This window comes from Rhinichthys klamathensis, unplaced genomic scaffold, assembly GCF_029890125.1.
Source record: "Rhinichthys klamathensis goyatoka isolate OS25496 unplaced genomic scaffold, OSU_Roscu_1.1 h1tg000523l_1, whole genome shotgun sequence".
NCBI lineage: Eukaryota > Metazoa > Chordata > Actinopteri > Cypriniformes > Leuciscidae > Rhinichthys > Rhinichthys klamathensis.
The window spans coordinates 1,925,591-1,948,131 of record NW_026607002.1 but is presented as its reverse complement, the minus strand read 5'-3'; the positions used below and the strand labels follow the sequence as shown (position 1 = coordinate 1,948,131).

The window sequence follows — 22,541 nt, the reverse complement described above, 5'->3', positions numbered from 1 at the left end:
CGGCATCGGAAGGGTACACTTTGTACTTCACAATTTCTTCTGCCAGTCCATCTAAAATTGAGATTTTCAGTTTCGGGTCAGGGCTGAGAAAAGTGCCCTTTGTTTTGAAAGCTGCATTGCCCTGTTCTAGTTTGATTTCTGCATCGTATGTGAAACGAGGAACGGTGAAAATGATGACTTCATGCAAGGGGACGACTCAGGAGAAAAACTCGCAGAAGATTCAGTGTTTGTTGTAGTAGATGGAGGAGATGAAATTATAAGTGTGTCACAGTATGAGAGTGACAGAGCTGGTGAGGAGCACGCACTTCCACTTTGAGATGAGTCCACATATGGTATGGGTGAGTCATTACGGTCACTGGATGCTGTCAAAAGTACCACTTTCAGGGTACTTTTGTCTTGGATTTCTGATGTGGACATTAGATTCATGAAGTCATTGTCAAAGTCTGGGTCCATGAATTGCAATCTAAAATTTCCTTGGAGATTACACTGCTTTGCAATTTCTTTTGTAAGATCACCAACAGAAGTAGGCATGCCATCCTGAAGGATCACTCTCTGAGAGTTGTTCTCTCCAAGAATAATTCTTAGTCGGATTGAAGTCGTCATTGTGGTAAGTCTGTGAAAACAAGCGGGATCAACTTAAGTTATAATTTAAACAAATGCAACAAAATTAATGGTTCAAAGAAAACAGAAACATGATCATTTATTTAATAAACCATGTAAATACAGCACTTCACCTTTTATGCATGTACTTGTCTTTTCAAAGTCACCAAATGGGACCAACCATGTAGTCAGCCAAAGGATAATCGTCAGTTACATCACCATGTTCAACAAAGAACATCTCTCTTGTTGGTAATGCACTTAGCTCAAAAGCCCTAAAGTGTTCCCTGTACCAACCACACAATCGTCTCATTATGAAGCACAATGTCTTTTGAACTATACAAATCTGAACAATTTCTCCGAAGTCAGGGAGGCCACTTGTAGTTCCATGTGCAAGGATCATACCACTTCTGTGTCACGATCCACACACGGGAAACAGGGGTTAGATCCAAAAGCAGTATTTAATAGGGTAATCCGTACTCACAAACTAGTCCAGGCAAAGGTCAAATCCAAAAGGCAATCCAAAAACAAGAAAACAAACAAGAACAGGCAAAAACAGGCTACCAGAAGTGGTGTGACAATATACAAGGACTCCGTAACAAACACTAAACAGGCAGGGTATTTATACACAGAACAAGACAATTATGATGGGGAACAGCTGAGTGCAATGAACAGTGATGAGCGCAGACAAGGATTGTGGGGAATGCAGTTCCAAACGTGAATGACACCATGAGGAAAGAGGACCTCTAGTGGACACCAGGGAACATAAACCAGACACTGTGACATTCTGAAGCTCAAGCCAGTGCTAGAGACACTGCTAGCCAAATGGACCTCTGATACATTTGGGTATTTATCTTTGATCATCTGAGCTATCTCTGTCTGCAAAACATCAAGAGGAACTGTTGAATCAGTCGAAACTTCCAGTTTATGTTTCTCATGACTTCCTTTCAAGTGGTAGGAAATCATCAGCTGATGTTTTACAGCGAGCGAGTAGGGAACATTTTATGAAGCAATTTGTGTGCCGTGCAACCTGCTTCAAAAAGCTGTGCTTTGCTTCAAAGCGCATAGTCCATAGACTGACAAGAGGACCAAACGATTTTACCATCTCAGGGTAATGTTCCAAAAAATGGTGCTTTGGCAGAAGTTTGACATTGGGGAAAAGTTCTTGGTACCTTTGCCTGTGTTCAGAAATTTTCATCTCAAGGTAGGATATGGATTCATCTGTGTGTACTGGGGAAACTGCCAACTCTACAATATCCTTGAGGTCCATTAGCACCTGCCATGCAGGCTCACCTTCAGGCACCAAATGCCCTATCAGAAATGGAAGCAATGTGATCAAACTCCAATTTTCATGGGCATTCCCACCAATTGTGTTACGCCGTGAAAATGTACAAGGAATTGCATGAGGCTTGTTCTTCTTGTCTTCCCACTTGTAGGGAAACTGGAGAATTGATTTATTGAGGCTTTCCAATGAAAAGTATTTCTTCGATATCAGCAAAGCCAAGCAATGTGCAAGTTCTACAGGCACTACACCCTCAAAAATGTCATGTAGCACATCTGGTGGATAAGCAGATAGCACGTTGAAATGAGACAGGTGCTTAGTAAAAACACACTCTCTTTTCACTCCACAACAGCTTGTGCCATTCTCCAGTGCAGTTTTCACATGATCTTTATGAAGATCTTGATTTCTGAGGTTGAATGCACCGGACCAAACTTCTTTTGCCTGAACATCAGAACTCTTTACCACACAAAACCGACAAAAGAACTCTGCTGAAAAGCTTTCAACAAAGCCAGCAAGACCATGTGCTGCCAAGTTGTCTGCCACCACACAAAAAAACAGTACCTTTAAGAAAGGTTCCAAGAAGATGAACGAATATGCCATCTTTTTCTAGAATTGAAAGGTCACGCAGAAGAGGATCAAGGACTTTCTCATACCCATAGTGCTTCAAATACTCAGTTTTGCACAGGAGAGCCAAATAGATTGAGGAGAGAGATGAATTGGAGCCTGGGGGTAAATTACTCAAAATCCAGTACACAGCAAAAAGCTTGTGTTTTTTTCGGGATGTCCCAAGTGGGTTACACACCTCAAAATCATCTGCATACAAAGTCAAAGAAATTGTTAAGTCTTCCCCAGACAACGAACTGTTTTCTTTGAAGTGAGTACCATCCTGAAATGATCTGTAAAAATGGCTGTCACAACTCGCTGAACTAGTTCTTGATCTGTGGTTTTCAACAACTTTGTCAACAATGTCCTGCTTAGCCAAAAGAAGCTGTAAAGATTTCAAAATTGGAATGTACTGAAAGGTGTTAGTCTGTTGTTCATTAAGACAATATTCAATAGGTTCCACAACACTAAAGCTGTCTTTGTAAAACTGTTTACGCTTATGGGTAGTACATAGAACCACCTCTGCCTATTTCTGAGTGTAATGGGTTAGATGCAGAGATAGAAGTGGCTATTTCTTTTATAACCGATTCATCAGCATGAATATTATGTTTCTCAAACACCTGCTGTACTGAAGCAACTGAGAGAGGCACTGACACAGAATTTAACAGGTAATGTAACTCTTCCAAAAAATCATCAATGGCTACAGAAGGAACATGTACAAGATATTCCAATTTTAATAGCATTGCTGCTAAATTATTAACAACAACGACAGGCAAGTCATCAGCCTCTTAATCACAAACAAGCATCACTGGCCTCATTGCTGCCAAAATCTTGAACCTCGTCAGGCTCTCGTAGATGTTCAGAGATGGTAACTACACCAGGCTTAAAATCACTGAGTGAATGTTGGTTGTGTTTTCTGTGTTTTTGTGACTTAAAGGTTCCACAAACATTTGACTGGAAATTACAACCAGAAAACATGCAATGGACAGTTTCATTTCTCTTTAAATGACTATATTTATGTGAATAAAGTCATCTCTTTCTGATGCAAGATTACTGGCCTCGCCACACAAATGACAAGTGAAGGTGGACATTTGTCTGTCATTTCCTCCAGAGTATGCAGCATGGTTTCTACTCAGTTCAGTTTCTATCTCTGACTGCAACCTGCTGCAGTCTGTGATGTTTTAGTAATTTAGACCTTGCAGAAACTTCAAGTCCACAAATTTTACATTTCCACATTTCTGAAATAGGAGAAAAATAAAATAAAATAATAAACATTATTTATGTCAAGGGACATTGAAACTAACTAAAGATGCAAAACATGTTATAACACTATGCTGTTTAAAGGTATACTATGTACAACTTTTGTTTAACGATTGATAATTAAGTAGAGTTGAAAAGTATACAGGTTAAGTTAATTAAACGCAATACAATAGTGTTTTGGTGGTAAAATAAATATATGTGTGTTATTTTAACATAACATCTTTATGTAAAAAGAACAGTGTCGCAAAACCATTTTTTTGAGTGCAGGCACGCAGTGATGGCGGCAGGCAAGATGGCGGCGCCCATAGAGTTTGCGGCGGATTTGTGTATATGCGGGTAATTTCTATTTGGTGCTCATTTCTTTTATCTTGTTTTGTTTGGTTGGTAACGCTGTGGACGGTGGAGCGTGGGACAGACTCGAGTTCGATTGGGGAAATAAAGTGCGAGTTGTTGTGAGATTCCAATCGCCTCCGTGAGTTTGTCTGGCCTAATAACCTCAGCTGTGAGCTATCCCTATTTTCTTACACACACACACACACACACACACACACACACACACACACACACACACACACACACACAGAGACTTAACATGTGGGTTTACCAGGGGCGGATCTAGAAAAATATTTATGGGGTGGCAAGAGGGGGGCAGGAATTTTTGAGGGGTGGCAACATGGCAGACGTATATATGCTGAATTTAATCACAGTTAACACAGTTTGATGAGAAATCGTATGTATATACACTACAAAAGGGCATTATTTGTATCTGTTTTTTTGGGGGGGGTCACCTGTGAGTACAGGGCTGGACTGGGACAAAAAATCGGCCCGGGCATTTTGGCCCAGACTGGCCCACTACATAATAATCATAAACACAACCGAACTTTGCACTCCCTTGAATATGTATACCAACTCCTATAAAAACCACTGAGTAAGAGTTAACAGATGAAATAACTACTAAGTTGAACTATACTCCACAGTGATAAATCCTAAAACAAGCTATAAGCTGCATTGGGATAGCAATACCGGTTTTTCCCATAGGATTTTGGGAAATCTGTGGTGAGTGCAGAGTGCACCTCTGTACCAGGGGGGTTCGGGGGCATGCTCCCTCGTAAGAAAATTTTGTGCTTTTTAATGTTAAATTCATCAATCTGGTCCACTTTGAGAGTTCAAAATAAAGAGCTCCAACCCATATTCATTGTGCAAATTGAACAAAGAAAAACTCAAAACTCTTTTTAGTTGTGATATAGTGTCTGTCTTCATTACACTACTATATAATAATAGTTATAATATTATGGCCAGTCCAGCCCTGTGTGAGTATAAAGGCAGGGGTGCGTTTAACTTTTGGAGCCAAGGTGTGCCGACCTTTTTTCCCTTTTTTATATATATTATTTTGTTGAGCACCCAACAAGAATCAATTTATAGAATCAATTATATCATTTAAATACTACTAAGATCCATATTACTATCACACGAGCCAATGGCAATTAAATGCACAGATGCATAACGTTAGTCAGATTAATGAATGAAATACAACTGTTCACGAACAGAAGATTGTATTGGACTCATGCTGCATACATACGCAATGACAATTATGCCTACTGTAAATATAGAGTTACAACTACGATTAGAGTTGTTAAATACCCTGTGAACATTCACACGTTTCCTTTATGATAGGCTAAAATTTATCTCCATAAATATTAAATAATATTTTCTTAATTCTGCGCATGTATTTTTACTTACTTACATCAATTGCTCGATCAATATTATTATCACATATTTTACATTTATATTTTTAACTGTACACAAACAACTTAATATAGCTAAGTTTGTGTATATTTTACACGTAGTAAAATACTGTAGGCTACTGCTTATAAACACCAGACAGATAATGATATATGAAACAGATGTTCTTTACTCATCTCACTTGCACAAAATAAATGCAGTAATATAAAGCATAGAAACGCACAGGTGAAATAAACTGAAAATGATATGCATTTAAAAATTTGGTCGGGTTGAAAACTTATCTCTCTGGTAATGGAACTCGGTCGCTGTTGTCTCTTGCTCTCGCTGTCTCCCGCTCTCGCGGTCAGATCACCGGAAGTTTTCGCCGGAAGTATTTGCCCACCCAATAAAGTACGAACGTCAACGGTCGTCATATTATGCACGGAGCGAATTCACTGCAGTCGGACATTGGAGATTCGCGTTGGTAAATGGTCAAATCGGCCATAACTTTTAATTCGTTGCTGCCAACTGGGGTGGCAGCAGGGGTGGCAAGGCTTTCTTTTAGGGTGGCATTTGCCACCCTATGCCACCCCGGTAGATCCGCCCCTGGGGTTTACCTTATCTTCATTACATTTGCACTCAAGGAAATTACTTAATTACTTAACTCACTTAATTCGCACAAGTTTGTTTTTTCTTTGTAACATAAATTCTACACTCAATGCAAGATGCAATGAATGACAATAATTGTGCATCACCACTTAACAGCCAAATTCCATGATTACTGAATTTACACTTTAGGCTTGATATGATACAAAAGTGTAAATTCAGCAATCATGGAATTGTTTCTAAACGACGATTTGCACCTGGATAATCTCGAGTGATTGTAAGTGTGATGATCATCTGCTAAATGAGCAACAACGACCACAATTCACTCCTTCAGTCAGTGAAGCTCCCACGGCCGTTCATGAGAGTTTAAATGCTGGGGAATATTCCCATCTTCCCACAGGAGAAGAAGCAAGCAGGAGGAATTACTCCAGGAGAAACTACGGACATACTATTGTAAAGATGGAGATTAAGGAAGAACCCTGCAGAATAAAAGATGAAGATACAGAGGAACAAATAGGTTGGTGTTTTCCTTCATTCTCTTTAATGACTGATGAGGAACATTAAAGATGAAAAATTGACATATAACAATAATATCCCAAACTAGATACTAGTAGACTCAGTAGTAAACTGGATTTGTGCTAAATTGAGATTTTGAACAATGTTTATTTTTTTCTCATTTATCCTTTTATTAAATTATGGGAATTTAATTTGTTTATTTTAGACCTGATGGAAGTGAATGAAGACAAACTGCATCAGTTTCAAAAACCGCATTATTTCACAAATGAAGATGGAAATGCAGTCGTTTCAAAGACTGAAGAGAATTTCACACAGAAACAAGCTGGAAAATCTGGAGTCGAAGGATCTTTAACCTGTTCTGAGTGTGGAAAGAGTTTCGTACGTAAATCAAACCTGAACACACACATGAAGATTCACACTGGAGAAAGGCCTTATACATGCACTCAGTGTGGAAAGGGATTCATTCACAAAGGACACCTAAATGATCACATGAGGATTCACACTGGAGAAAAACCGTTCACATGCTCTCAGTGTGGAAAGAGTTTCAGGTGCAAAAGCGCTCTCAAATATCATCTGCGCCTTCACTCTGGATTGAGATCATTCAGCTGTGATCAGTGTGATAAAACATTTGTTTATGAATCAGGCTTAAGAGAACACCTTAAAGTTCATTCTGGTGTGAAGCCTCACTTTTGTTCTGTATGTGGAAAGAGTTTTTCACATCTTGGATCTTTAAAACAGCATGAGCGTATTCATACTGGTGTGAGACCTTATGTGTGCTCTGACTGTGGAAAGACCTGCACTTCATCCAGCAACTTAAAATCACACCAGAGAGTTCATACTGGAGAGAAACCGTTCAAGTGTTCACACTGTGGAAAGAGATTCACTCTGTCAGGACACCTGAAAGCTCATGAGAGAGTTCATACTGGAGAGAAACCGCACCAGTGCTCTTCATGTGGGAAGAGTTTCAGCCAATTATCTACTCTACAGAAACATAAGAAAAATCATTGCCCGAAGGTGTCTAAGTGAGCAAAGTTCACTTCCATAACTTGTAAATAAGCAAAAGATGCAATTACATTTAATACAGTATTTTAATCTAAAATTAGTATTGAAGTTTGATTGTTTGACAAGGGGAACTGGTTAAAATGGTTGTGAACTGCATTGTAAGTGTTGCATGTTTTGTTCTTCCGACACCCGTTTTGATCCTCTGTTGTGTTGCACATGCGCAGTAAACACTGAGTGTTACTGTATACAAGATGAAGTGAACAGTAAAGCAACAATGTGAAAATACTCGTGTCAGTGTCATCGCTCAAGCAGTGCATGGTCATCTCATACAGATGGAACAAGAATAATAGTTCAGAAAACTTTCATTTTTCATTGAACATATGAGGCTTTTGTGAAACAATGGCAACAATAGTCTATCAAATATCATTTATATCACAAACAACTTGTTTTTAGTCTCGCTGTTTAGAGGTGATGCATTGAGAACATATTGAAGACTTTATTGGATTGAATCACTCTCTGCACATTGTGAACATGTGAGAATTAAAAATGAATAAAACTTGTGATTTATTTAGGTTTAATGAATATATTTAATTTAGTTTTCATTAAAGGAGCCGTATTGTAAGATTGTGGATTGTGATAATTTGACACTTTCAAATTACTGTAGAGCGGTGTATCCCCGACATAACTCTACTCTTATTCCAGGTCAGTGATGGTTAATTTCCATTGTAAAAATTATTAGTTATTAATTTAGTTAATTTATCTATACAGCCGCTATGGAGAAAACAGTGATGTCATCGTCCAGCTAAGTTTAACTTCACTTATCTTTCACCCTTTAGTTGTGTGCGAGTCCCTCAGTTGTCAGTTGTGAATAGATAGATCTCAACATCATAGTCACTTTTGGAATGGGACTTTTCAAATATTCAAAATATGCTGGAAAACCAAAAAATGTACAGGACCTGGATTTTTCTTAAAGGGGTCATATAATGGTACATGCACTTTTTCAAGTTGATTGTACTGAAATGTGTGTTGGCAGTGCCTGTACACAACCATCATATAATGATAACAATCTATCCAGTGTTTTTGTTTTAATCTCGATATATGTTTTCCCCTGCCTCAAATTTAGCCGGTCACGGTCAGACGCCTCCCCACGATTGTTGATTGACAGCAGCGTTTTAACACAGACCCGCCCTGAACGAGCTGTCATCTTAGGCCCTGTCCCAATATCCGCACTTGTGCCCTTGTGCCCCTCAATGCGCATTCTCGCTAAGGGGTGCAAGACCGTAGGGTGTCCCGATCCTCTAATAGTGTTCTCCAGGGGTGATCATAAGGGCACTTAATGCACTCCTTTCGCAAGTGCGCATCAGACCTCACTTTGCAATGGGATATTACCCAGAATCCTTGTAGTTTTGTGACGTTTCGAACAGCTAACCAATGGGGGAGAACGGTTGCTGTGGTGCTGTTCGGGAGCGGAAACTCAGAAGAGCCGGTGTGGTGAAGTGTTTTTCAAGGCCGCGAAATTTTAAAATATTAGTGTTATTGTGTCATGAAATGTAGTTAAGAGTTTTTCAGTCGAGAATATAGTTGTTTAAAGCTCAAATCTGTGGTTTATTTATAAAGATAACGCCTATTTAAAAATTTGATCTGACGTTTTCGGAGTTTAGGATCCAGGGATCAGCGGGCGCTCAGCGCTCATGTACCCCGCCTGGAACAGCCTTACCTCGGCTAGTCATTCTGATGTTTCCCGCGGGCTCTGTGTCTAGTGGTTAAACATGAGCTATAAATCGGCTTGTGTATATCTAACGGGCGATCTTTGGTCTCATTAATCTATGATTTGTACCCTGGCAAATCGTTTTGGCTGAGTGCAAAGTGAAGTTTCATAACTTTAAATATTTAGGCTATTTAACTGTAACGATGTAACGTTAGCCTGTTGTGTCAGGTGTGGTGGAGGTGAAAGGAGCGAGGACTCAGGTGCAGAGATAATGGGTTCTTTAATGATAATAACAAAACAAAAATACAAACAAAACTACCCCGTAGGGGAAAACAATTGACTTGGCTTGACTGACTTGACACAAGAGGTAACACACCAGGTACATACGACAACGAAACAGCACAGGACTGCAAACACAGGGAGAATAAATAAGGAGACCAAACAAAGGAGGTAACGAGGGAGGACAGGTGGGGCAGATGATTCAATAATCAGGTAACAAGATGGGAGGGGCTAGACAATCAACAGGAGAGCACATGGCACAAGGAAACATGCATGACAAGCCATGTGCTCACACCAAACGTGACCTGAACACAAGCACATGGCCAGTAAAACCAATCACCAGCCATGTGCTCACACAAAACTAGACATGAACACGCAGCTAATGAAAACACTCAGAAACCACGTGTTCACACAAAACATGACAACATGAAAGCACACAGCTAGTGTAAAACACAAGCTGTGTGCTACACAGCATAAGACATGAAAGCACATGAAACAAGGCACAGACAAGATAAAACAGGTGTGTCAGGGCTCTGTCACAAAACCAAGAAATAGACTAGACAGAAGTGACAGAACCCTGACACTACCCCTCCTCTAAAGGACGCCACCTGGCGTCCCTAAGGAGTAACACCAAAAAAACAAGACAGTAACATGACAACTCACCAACAGACAACACAAGACGGGAAGATCAAAACACAGAGACAAAGTGGGGAGGAAGGGAGGGGAGCCAAGACAGAGCCAGCATGACAGTCCAGGAAGTCTCTATAAGTGACCAGGGAGGGACGGGAGGGTTGAGCCAGGGAGGCTCAGGCGGGTCTGAAGTCCCAGCAGAGGGCCAGGGCGGGACAGACCAGGCAGGCTCCAGCGGATCAGGAGTCCCAGCAGAGGGCCATGGCGGGACAGACCAGGCAGGCTCCAGCGGATCAGGAATCCCAGCAGAGGGCCATGGCGGGACAGACCAGGCAGGCTCCAGCGGATCAGGAGTCCCATTAGAGGGCCATGGCGGGACAGACCAGGCAGGCTCCAGCGGATCAGGAATCCCAGCAGAGGGCCATGGCGGAACAGACCAGGCAGGCTCCAGCGGATCAGGAGTCCCATCAGAGGGCCATGGCGGGACAGACCAGGCAGGCTCCAGCGGATCAGGAGTCCCAGCAGAGAGCCAAGGCGTTGCCGGAGGGGCGCTCCAGGGGGACTCCGGCGGGTCTGGAGTCCTGGCAGAGGGCCAGGGCGGTGCCAGGGGGGCGGACCAGGCAGGCTCCGGCGGTTCAGGACTCCAGAATGAGGGCCAAGGTGGACCAGGCGGATCTGAATACTTGGCAGAAGGCCAGGGTGGGTCAGGCAGCAAAGACTGGGTTGGCAGGACAAGACATTTGGGTGACTCTGGGACGGCCTCCGGGCTAGAAATGGGCTCTGGGACAGCCTCCTGGAGCTTGGGCGGAACCAGCCTGACTGGAAGCATGGACGGAGCCGGCAAGGCAAGGCGCTGGGGCGGCGCCGGAAGGGCAAGGCGCATGGGCGGTGCCGGAAGGGCAAGGCGCTGGGGTGGCGCCGGAAGGGCAAGGCGCATGGGCGGCGCCGGAAGGGCAAGGCGCATGGGCGGCGCCGGAAGGGCAAGGCGCATGGGCGGCGCAGGAAGGGCAAGGCGCATGGGCGGCGCCGGAAGGGCAAGGCGCATGGGGACGACCTCTGGGCTGACAGCAGGCTTTGGAACGACCTCCGGGCCCTGTGGTAAACAGGAAGCCTTCTTCCTTCTCTGTTTCCTTGAGCGAGGCGGCGATGCAGCCTCTTCGGCCAACACTGGGGGCGCTGCAGCCTCTTCGGCCAACACTGGGGGCGCTGCAGCCTCTTCGGCCAACACTGGGGGCTCGACAGTGAAAGTGGACGGCTCTGGGAGCACCAGACTTGTTAAGACAGAGGAAGCCTTCCTTCTCTTCCTCCGCTTACGTCTGCAAGGCGATGGTGTGGAGATTGCTGCCTCTGGGGGAAATGCAGCATTCACGGCCACCTCTGGGGGAAATGCAGCATTCACGGCCACCTCTGGGGGAAATGCAGCATTCACGGCCACCTCTGGGGGAAATGCAGCATTCACGGCCACCTCTGTGGCAGAAGAGGTGGACCCGTTCTTCCTCCTCCCTCTCTCCGAAGGGGTCATCGGAGGACTGGGGACCTGGCAGTTTGTGAGGTAAATGGGAGGTGGGCCAAGAGGCGGAAGACCACCCTCTTCCCCACGGTTGTATACAAACCCCACAAACTGCCAGAAAGACAGTATCCCCAACATTTCCATCTCCCAGGCGCTGACAGGCTCGTTCAGGCCGCTGTTAAAAATGTCTTTAAGCGCAGTGTTGTTAAGGTCGAGCCCCTCCGCAGTGATGATGAACTGGTGGGCAAACTCTTTTACTGTGAAGCCCCCTTGGCGAAGAGAAAAGAGCTTGCCATAGCGTTCCATCGTCTGACGAGTGGAGGGGCAAGGGCTGGGAGATGGAAACGAGAAGATGCCCATTCTCTGCTGAGTCCTCTGATGGCTGTTTCGTTCTGTCAGGTGTGGTGGAGGTGAAAGGAGCGAGGACTCAGGTGCAGAGATAATGGGTTCTTTAATGATAATAACAAAACAAAAATACAAACAAAACTACCCCGTAGGGGAAAACAATTGACTTGGCTTGACTTGCTTGACTTGACTGACTTGACTGACTTGACACAAGAGGTAACACACCAGGTACATACGACAACGAAACAGCACAGGACTGCAAACACAGGGAGAATAAATAAGGAGACCAAACAAAGGAGGTAACGAGGGAGGACAGGTGGGGCAGATGATTCAATAATCAGGTAACAAGATGGGAGGGGCTAGACAATCAACAGGAGAGCACATGGCACAAGGAAACATGCATGACAAGCCATGTGCTCACACCAAACGTGACCTGAACACAAGCACATGGCCAGTAAAACCAATCACCAGCCATGTGCTCACACAAAACTAGACATGAACACGCAGCTAATGAAAACACTCAGAAACCACGTGTTCACACAAAACATGACAACATGAAAGCACACAGCTAGTGTAAAACACAAGCTGTGTGCTACACAGCACAAGACATGAAAGCACATGAAACAAGGCACAGACAAGATAAAACAGGTGTGTCAGGGCTCTGTCACAAAACCAAGAAATAGACTAGACAGAAGTGACAGAACCCTGACATGTTGACTTATGTTTGACTAAATCTTTTAACTTGCTTTATTTCTTGACTTATATAGCTTCTTATACTTTTTAGGCTACTTATACTTTAATAATGGCTATTATTGATCAATAAAACTGAAATTTAACAAAAAGAGACAGGGTTGTGTCATGTTTGCAATTGAATCTCATTGCAATGAATGGTATTTCTTACATATATCATAACTCCACCCCCTTTTGCAACAGTTCGGTCCCTCCGGTAAATATCATAACCGGGAACTATTAGAGCAGCGGACGGAGAGTCATCGTGAAGCCAAGTTTCCGTTAAACAGAGGAAGTCTAAAATAGACTATAGTAAATTTATGATTTATTTGATCACTTTTGGATTTTAAGCTCCGTATGTTTTGGTGGCCGCCTAATATGCCCTTTGGCTTAGCTTTCGGATCCCAGATAATCCTCGAGTTGTTTACAGTTGAAAAAACTTTCCACTTCCGGTTCTTACGGATGGCTCTGTTTACTTCCCCATGCTTGTTTTTCTTGTACACATGTTTGTCTGATGAATTCGTGCGGTGCTTGTCACTCGGTTGGACATTGAATGTACTCACGAGTGTATAGTCACCGCCAGTGTTGCTCCTGGGAAGGGCTGGAGATGTACCCAGTATAGCAAGTCTCCCCGGTGATGATGGCTTTACCGCCGGTGAGTTAAATGGTGCACGACCCTCCATCGGGAACCGGACGGCTGTCATGTCCTCCGGTGTGTTCAGATGACCAGGATTGGAATACTGGAAGAGGGTAGCACTGAGTTCACCGTCGACTACACCAGAAGAGGCCTCTTGTGGTGTGAGTGGCTTTCCCCGGGCTTTCCCCATGGTCAACTGCAGACGCCCGCCAGGACCGGTCTCCCCAGGGTGCGTCAAGCTGTTAATAGGACGCCGCTGAAAACCCTCAGGATCCTCCATGGAGCTCGGGGAGAGTGGAAAGGTAAGTTTGCTGTGTGAATTTGGGGCATGAGTAGTCTCTGACAATACTACATACCTGAGCTGAGGTAGAGTTGCGTGTAGAAACGTCAGAGATACTTGCTCCATTTGTGGTTGGACCAGGACACTGATGAATGTCCCCCGACAAAAGCAAACATATGGCTATTATCACAGCCTGACTGGTTTGTTTTTATTCTTTTCACCCTGCGGTTGTATCGATTTGGGGTTATAAAAAGGATGGCCAAGGTGTACTCCCCGTACCCGAAGGCGCCGTGGATCTTGTTTATCCCGATAAATCCCATGAGCAATTAATTCGTCATTGATGTGAAAAATATTCGCATATTTGTTGTTGAGAGATTGTTTAGGTGAATTGATATTTCTCGGTTGTATAAACTTCAGAAGTAGTGTGTAAAGTAACAGAGCTACTACTGCACCAGACCAACCTCCCGCCATAATTCACGAGACCCTAGTACTGGCCTTCTCTTGCTACAAGAGTCGTTAGCCAAGGCCCGCCTTTTTACATTAGCTGTAAAAATGCTAGTGGTGTTACAGGGTAGATAGCAGCATAGGTAGTAGGCTATCTTCAAAAAGCCTCCCATGCAGATATCTCATGGGCATTGTCAGGTCTTACTCCCTAGAGAGTAAGAAGCAGTGTGCTCAGGCCTCCGCCCTTTATAAAAAAAGGATTAGTTCACTTAAAAAAATTAAAAAAATTCTGATAATTGACTAACCCTGATGTCATCAAAGATATCCATGTCTTTCTTTCTTCAGTCGAAAATAAATTAAAGGGACACTTCACCCATTTGCATTAAGCTTTCCATTGTTAGAAACCCAGTCATACTATTGAATGGTCGTGCAACACTCTCTCATTTTCCTCTGAGACGAGAGAAATCCACTATTTAACTTTTTCACTTCCTCCTACAATGACGCAAAAATCGTCATTTTACGTCATTGTAGGAGGAAGTGTAAGAGGGGGGGATTTCTGTAAAGACTACAGCACTAGTTCCCACCCTTTCAAACCCGCCTATAGGGGGTTGGACCTAATGCGCTAACAGAGCTATCACAGATCAGTGGGTGGGACTTCAATTGCAGATACTGAAATCAATATCAGCCATCTTGTTTATAAGCTAAGCTAACAAGCGCTGTGGAGATAGGAAGTTATGACAATGACGGAAGAAACTAAACATGATATGGAAGAAGAGGATTTTGAAATTCTGCTGCTCGAATCCGATGTTCGTGGCTATTTTTACGAGCCGCAATATAGTGAAGAGCAGCTGAGGCTGATGGAGGAACAGGAGGCGGCTGCTGCGGCTTCTGCAGCCGAGTCAGAAGACCTGCCTGTCGTGGACGAGGAGCCCGGACTGGCTCGAGCTGGGCGGACTGCAGACAATTTCAACGATAGCAATTTCTCCTGGACGAAATCTCTGAATCAGACGAGCACACGGACGTTTGTGTTGTGATGTGAACCATCCTAGTGTCGCACCGCATATGTTCTGACTGGAACATCCAGGTATCATGCAATAATTCACCATATAGAAAGAAATACAAACGAGGAGTAATTCGCTAATGAGTTTGCCAATGTAACGGGTTCGATGTTGTGGGAAGAAGAAGGCGGAAACCGGCGAACATTTAAACATTTTAATAGTAAAATAAACAAATACAAAACAAAAGTATAAGCCAGCTGGCCACACACAACAGAAACATAACATAACATAAAATCAGGCCTGTTCCTTTTATGCTTCCGCTCCTCCGTGAGAGATATGAGACCACTGCGTCTCACAGGTGTCATTCATTATCACTCACGCCACCGGCCTCGCGCCGTCCTCTTACGTCCCTCGCCCTCGTCCTGCTCGCCACAGCCAACTAACTAGACATTTTGTGTGAAATGAATTTCAAACTCTTTTGGCAGCTAGCTTTGTAGACGGAAGAGTGATTTCTTTTCTCTGATGTTTGCGCTGTTCTGGATTAGTGGGAGTGGCTTGCGGAGCTGTGCAATGTGGTGCATTGTGGGAGTTGTTGTCTTACATACAAATGCGCCCAAAAGTTATTTTCTGTCTTTTCTCGGTCAAGAGGGCACCAAATTCAAAATTTCTTTTACATTTCGACTACATATATGACCCACTTTCAATAAAGATTAATGTTGAAATGGGTGAAGTGACCCTTTAAGGTTTTTGAGGAAAACATTCAAGGATTTTTCTACACAGAATGGACTTCAATGGTAACCAAATATTCAAATGTTCAAAGAAGGTTCAAATGTCTCAATGCAGCTTCAAAGTCTTGACACGATCCCAGTCGAGAAATAAGGGTCTTATCTAGCGAAACGATCGGTCATTTTCTAATTTTTTTTTATATATTTACATTTGAAACTTTTGAAACTTCTTTGAAAATTTGAATAGTTGGTTGCCATTGAAGTCCATTCTGTGTAGAAAAATCCTGGAATGTTTTCCTCAAAAACCTTAATTTATTTTCGACTGAAGAAAGAAAGACATGGATATCTTGACATCAGGGTGAGTTTGAAAGTGAACTAATACTTTAAGATATATGCACGACATGAATAATCTTTAAATTAGCATTATTTTTCTATGTTTTTACATCATGAAAATCTATATGGCTTAATTTTGTATGTATGACATATATGAGTAAAATACATTAATATAATGCTATTTATATATGTGGAATTTGCAGCGTATGTCCCTTACAATATTCTGTTGGAACATATAAGAATCACAGGTGTTTTTAGCAAACCTTTTCCATATGGGTGGGTTCATAACATAGCTCTTACTGTGTTTCTGGGAATAAAATTCTTTATAAACATCAGTCCCTGAGACTACCTTGCATCTGTTCAGCCGGGAATGCTACAGTAAAATATCAAAAGAATTAACAATGCAGATTTATTTTTTACAGCCATCTTTGTTCATATTTACCAAGGGGGCAAACACCTTTTCACACCACTGTACAATGAAAATAATGAAACCAGAAAGAAACAAAACACATCCCTTCCTAAATTATAGTGTTTTATTGCGACACGCTAGTTTTATGAACTATTAAATTACTGTAGTAAAGGTTATTCCATCTTTTGCTTATTTACAAGTTATGGAAGTGAACTTTACTCACTTAGACACCTTAAGGCAATGCTTTTTCTTATGTTTCAGTAGAGTAAATGATTGGGTAAAACTCTTTTTATTCTTCTATTATTCTTATTGAATTGGATTGTGGGTTTACCTTATATTGATTACATGGCTACTCAAGGAAATGTGTTAATTACTTAAGTCACTCAATTAGCACAAGTTGTTTTTTTCTTTGTAACATAAATTCTACACAATAATTGTGCATCACCACTTGATATGAAGCCCAAAGTGTAAATTCAGTAATCATTTAATTGTTTCTAAACGACGATTTGCACCTGGATAATCTCGAGTGATTGTAAGTGTGATGATCATCTGCTAAATGAGCAACAACAACCACAATTCACTCCTTCAGTCAGTGAAGCTCCCACAGCCGTTCATGAGAGTTTAAATGCTGGGGAATATTCCCATCTTCCCACAGGAGAAGAAGAAGCAAGCAGGAGGAATTACTCCAGAAGAAACTACAGACATACTATTGTAAAGATGGAGATTAAGGAACCCTGCTGAATAAAAGGTGAAGATAAAGAGGAACAAATAGGTTGGTGCTTTAATGACTGATGAGGAACATTAAGATGAAAAATTTACATATAACAACAATATCCCAAACTAGATACTATTAGACTACTACTATTTTTGTTTCTCATTTATCCTTTCATTAAATTATGGGAATTGAATTTGTTTATTTTAGACCTGATGGAAGTGAATGAAGCAGACAAACAGCATCAGTTTCAAAAACCTCATTATTTCACAAATGAAGATGGAAATGCAGTCGTTTCAAAGACTGAAGAGAATTTCACGCAGAAACAAGCTGGACAATCTGGAGTCAAAGGATCTTTAACCTGTTCTGAGTGTGGAAAGAGTTTCATACGTAAATCAAACCTGAACATACACATGAAGATTCACACTGGAGAAAACCCGTTCACTTGCACTCAGTGTGGAAAGAGTTTCAGGTGCAAAAACATTCTCAATAATCATCTGCACCGTCACTCTGGATTGAGATCATTCAGCTGTGATCAGTGTGATAAAACATATGTTTTTGAATCAAGCTTAAGAAGACACCTTAATGTTCATTCTGCTGCGAAGCCTCACTTTTGTTCTGTATGTGGGAAGAGTTTTTCACATCTTGGATCTTTAAAAGAACATGAGCGTGTTCATACTGGTGTGAAACCTTATGTGTGCTCTCACTGTGGAAAGAGCTGCACTTCATCCAGCAACTTAAAATCACACCAGAGAGTTCATACTGGAGACAAACCGTACAAGTGTTCACACTGTGGAATGAGTTTCTCTCAGTCAGCACACCTGAAAGCTCATGAGAGAGTTCATACTGGAGAGAAACCGCACAACCGCACTGTTCATGTGAGAAGAGTTACAGCCAATCATCTACTCTACAGAAACATAAGAAAAATCATTGCCTGAAGATGTCTAAGTGAGCAGAGTTCACTTCCATAACTTGTAAACAAGCAAAAGATGGAATTACATTTAATACAGTAATTGAATCTAAAATTAGTATTGAAGTTTGTTTGTTTGACAAGGGGAACCGGTTTAAATGGTTATGAACTGCATTGTAAGTGTTGCATGTGTTGTTCTTCCGACACCCGTATTGATCCTCTGTTGTGTTGCACATGCGCAGTAAACACTGAGTGTTACTGTATACAAGATGAACTGAACAGTAAAGCAACAATGTAAAAATACTCGTGTCAGTGTCATCGCTCAAGCAGTGCAAGCATGGTCATCTCATACAGATGGAACAAGAATAATAGTTCAGAAAACTTTTATTTTTCATTGAACATATGAGGCATTTGTGAAACAATGGCAATAATAGTCTAGCAAATATCATTCATATCACAAACAACTTGTTTTTAGTCTCGCTGTTTAGAGGTGATGCATTGAGAACATATTGAAGACTTTATTGGATTGAATCACTCTCTGCATATTGTGAAAAAATGAGAATTAAAAATGAATAAAACTTGTGATTTATTTAGGTTTAATGAATATATTTAATTTAGTTTTCATTACATCAAGGGGTTTAACATTGTTTTCAGCATTGCTAATGAACCAGTAGTAGTAAACACTGATTCTTTTTGGGGAAAAAATGGCACCAATTGTTTTTCTATGTATATTTAAAGAGGCGATTCCTCTCATATATGGACTATATTTCATAATATGAAAAACACATCACTGAGAGAAGATAAAATTGATACTTGTTTTACAGCTGCTATCTGTTAATGAAAAAAGGTCATTTAGGCTCTTATATTAGCTATATGGATATATATGTTATATTTTGACAAAGACTTTTATCTAAAAATAATAATGAAAATTAACTTTTTTTGAGCAGATTTTGTGTACTAGTCAAATCGTGATTCATGAAACAGTTTAACTGAATTAATTTGCTGTGTTTATCTGACTATTTTTATTGGGAGAAATCTATATTAGGGGACGAATGTATAAAGCCGCTCAGAGTAACATTTTTGTCTTTAGTCTGTCAAAATTCTAAGAATGACATAATTCTACTCTTACTCCAGTTCAGTGATGGTTAATTTCCATTGTAAGTGTAGGAGCCATACTTACCACCTTATCTAATTTTGATAAATTTGTTAATTTAAATATCAGAATGTTGTTGTATTATTTATTGTGTTTATTTCCCTGAGTGTGTGCCCTCTATAGGTGAGAGGGGAAAAGTTGTATAAAGGATAGGGCACCCCTGACAGGAAGGGGGCGCTGGTGCAAGAGCACACAGTCTTTTGACCGTGCACATGGAGCTAGGGTGGCATGGTGCAACAAACCTGCAAGCGGCCTAAAAGTTGTTTGTTTTGTTTTATGTTACAATGCATCTTTATTTTTGATTTAATAAACTTCAGTTATTTGTTTGGAACATCAACACGCCTCTCTGGATCTATTCATGGTACTTTGCACGCATCAGAACCATAGCATCAGCATCTCCCACAGTGGACAAGAAACTTGTTTTCACCACTACAAATTGTCAAAAGACTCGCTTTGAAAATGGAATATGTTTGAGAAAAGGAGGATTATCCATAAACCTGAACGGAGTGGATGGACTGTTTGAAGACCGCATGGCATTGGAAGCAGAGAACAAAAGAAACTTCTCAAAGAGGTATGTGCTTGCGGAACTAAAGTGCTGAGTTAAATTTGAATGTTACTGGAAAAACTCAAGTTTGATGCTGCAAACTGTGGATGAAAGGATTAATTTGATGAAGAGTTCAAAGGTCTTGATGCATGCCATTTTAAAGAGGAATCAAAGGAAATTTGAAACGTTTGTGTCTTTGGAAAGATGATATTTGCTTGATTGAGACAAAATGGAGGACAAGTCTTATCTAGAACAATCCCCAAACTCAGCTCAAAGAGATTTGAATGAGGTTGCTGCTCGTTTGAAAGCCTCTAGAGCAGGCAAGATGGCACACCTTACAAGACGAATTAATATTGTTAACTCTTTGATGACTGATGCTGAATATCTTGAAGAAGTAAAGGGAAACATGATGAAGTTCAATGAAATGTTTGTTGAATTCAAGTCTCTTCAAGAATCATATGTACAAATGTTAAGTGAAGAGGATAAAGTTGAAGACCTGAAAGCCTGGTATGAACCAAGAATGAAACAAGTTGATATGTTTGTTTCTACTGTTGAGAAGTGGATGTCTAATATTCAAGAAGAATCAGACTTTCAAACTAGTACTCCAGTTTCTTCTGCTCTAAAAGTGACTGACCAGCTAAATGATGATGATGATAACACTTCAGTTGTCTTGTCTGTGCGTAGCAGTAGATCTGGCAGATCTAGCAGATCAAATTTAAGCAGATCAAGTGTGTTAACATCAGCCTCAGCTCGTATCTGTGCAGAGGCAGAGAGGGCAGCTTTACTTGCCAAACCCAATACACTGCAACAAAAACATGCTATAGAGAAGAAAGAAGAAGAACTTAGAAAGATGAAGGAGGTGTGGGAAGTTCAAGCTGAAATTGCAGCCAACACTGCAAAAATCGAGTATCTCAAGAATGCTGAGACCTCAATAACCAATGGAAATGCTGTTGAAGATGATGCCATGAATGTGTATTGTAAGGAGATGTTGGATAAAACTCCAGTGCAACAAGATGTGCGCCCAAAAGAGACACTTCATGAACTCTCTACAGCACCAACTCAGACTACAAGACATTCTTTTCCTCAGAACAGCAATGCAATTCAACAACCCACCACCATGAAGACTGACTCCAAACTCCCTGCACAAATCTCTCATACAGCTCAAGCAAGACCTCTAGAAAGTAGAGAATCATCTTCATCTAATGTCATTCAAGGGCCTGATCTTGCTAAAATTCTTCAAAAACAAAACAACTTGACAGACATGATTGTGAAACAACAACTTCTTTCCACCTTACCAAGAGGGGAAATTCCAATGTTTAGTCGAGATATTCTGCAGTACAGGTCATTCCTTCATTCTTTTGAGCAAATCATTGAAACTAAAACAGATGATAATGCAGACAGGCTGCATTTTCTCATTCAGTACACAAGGGGACTACCACAGGAGCTGGTAAGAAGTTGCCAACACATGTCACCGAACCAAGGTTACCAAAAGGCAAAGCAGCTATTAAAAGAACACTTTGGTAATGCATATAGGATTTCATGTGCTTATATTGAGAAAGCTCTTTCTTGGCCTTCAATCAAGCCAGAAGATCCAAAGGCTTTACAGGCCTTCGCATTGTGTCTTAGAAGCTGCTGCAATAGTATGGAAGACTTGAAGTTCATGGAAGAACTGGACACAGTCTCCAATATGAGGTGTATTGCTTTCAAGCTCCCATATAAGCTCAGAGAGAGGTGGCGCACAAAGGCATTTGAGTTGCAAGAACAGAGGAACAAGGTAAAGATGGTAGATCTCGTCAGCTTCATTGAAAAACAAGCTAACATTGTCTCAGACCCAATATTTGGTGATATCCAAGACTCAAGCCCAAGTAAAGGAAAGCCCAAAGTGCTAGTGAAGCCCAAATCCAAAGGCAGTTTTGCTACCAATGTGCATGTGAACTCACCACAGACCACATCTAAGGATTCACAGCCAATTTCATGTCTCTACTGTAACAATGGACATGATTTGATGTCATGCTTGCAGTTTGAAAAGCAGCCGCACAGAGAAAAGATAAACTTTATAAGACAGAATGGAATCTGTTTTGGGTGTTTAACCAAAGGAGGACATATAAGTAAAGACTGCACACAGCATCTGAACTGCTCCATATGCAACAAACAGCATCCAAGTGTGTTACACATTAAAGCATTGGAATCATCAAAACAACTGAAGAAAACACCTGTGAGTAGCACACAGGTCTCCCTTCAAGATGGTGAGCATGCTGGAGTCAGAAACATGCAGTTTTACACAGTGTTTGTTGTCGATTGTACCAGTACAGGTTAAAAGCTCAAAAGGAAGTAAGATTCTGCACACATATGCCTTTCTTGATCCTGGTAGCTCGGCAAGCTTCTGCACAGAGGATCTTATGAGGAAACTCAACATTACTGGAAGAAAGACCAATATTCTTCTTCGAACAATGAGCCAGGATAAGTCTGTGCCCTCGTACATTGTCAGTGGGTTGGAAGTGTCTTCAATGGAAGAAAGTAACTTCATCCACCTGCCAGAAGTATACACCCAAAAGATCATGCCTGTTGACACCTGTAACATTCCCACAAAGGAAGAACTATCTAAAT

At 41.4% G+C, this 22,541-nt stretch overlaps 2 protein-coding genes and 1 pseudogene across 3 annotated transcripts in view; all 3 read left to right on the top strand.

Annotated features, from left to right (window-relative positions):
- LOC130073068 (gastrula zinc finger protein XlCGF7.1-like) overlaps positions 1-7,650 on the top strand; it is a 277,485-nt gene extending 269,835 nt beyond the window's left edge. For both annotated transcript variants that reach the window (XM_056238495.1, XM_056238494.1), the window contains exons 2-3: positions 6,471-6,587; positions 6,792-7,650. In XM_056238495.1, the coding sequence (XP_056094470.1) occupies positions 6,530-6,587; positions 6,792-7,612 (879 nt within the window). In that variant the 5' untranslated portion in view covers positions 6,471-6,529 and the 3' untranslated portion in view covers positions 7,613-7,650. The remainder of the gene's footprint in view (positions 1-6,470; positions 6,588-6,791) is intronic.
- LOC130073047 (gastrula zinc finger protein XlCGF57.1-like) overlaps positions 1-22,541 on the top strand; it is a 754,620-nt gene that overhangs the window by 269,854 nt on the left and 462,225 nt on the right. The window lies entirely within an intron of this gene.
- Positions 17,543-18,312, top strand: LOC130073134 (gastrula zinc finger protein XlCGF49.1-like; annotated as a pseudogene).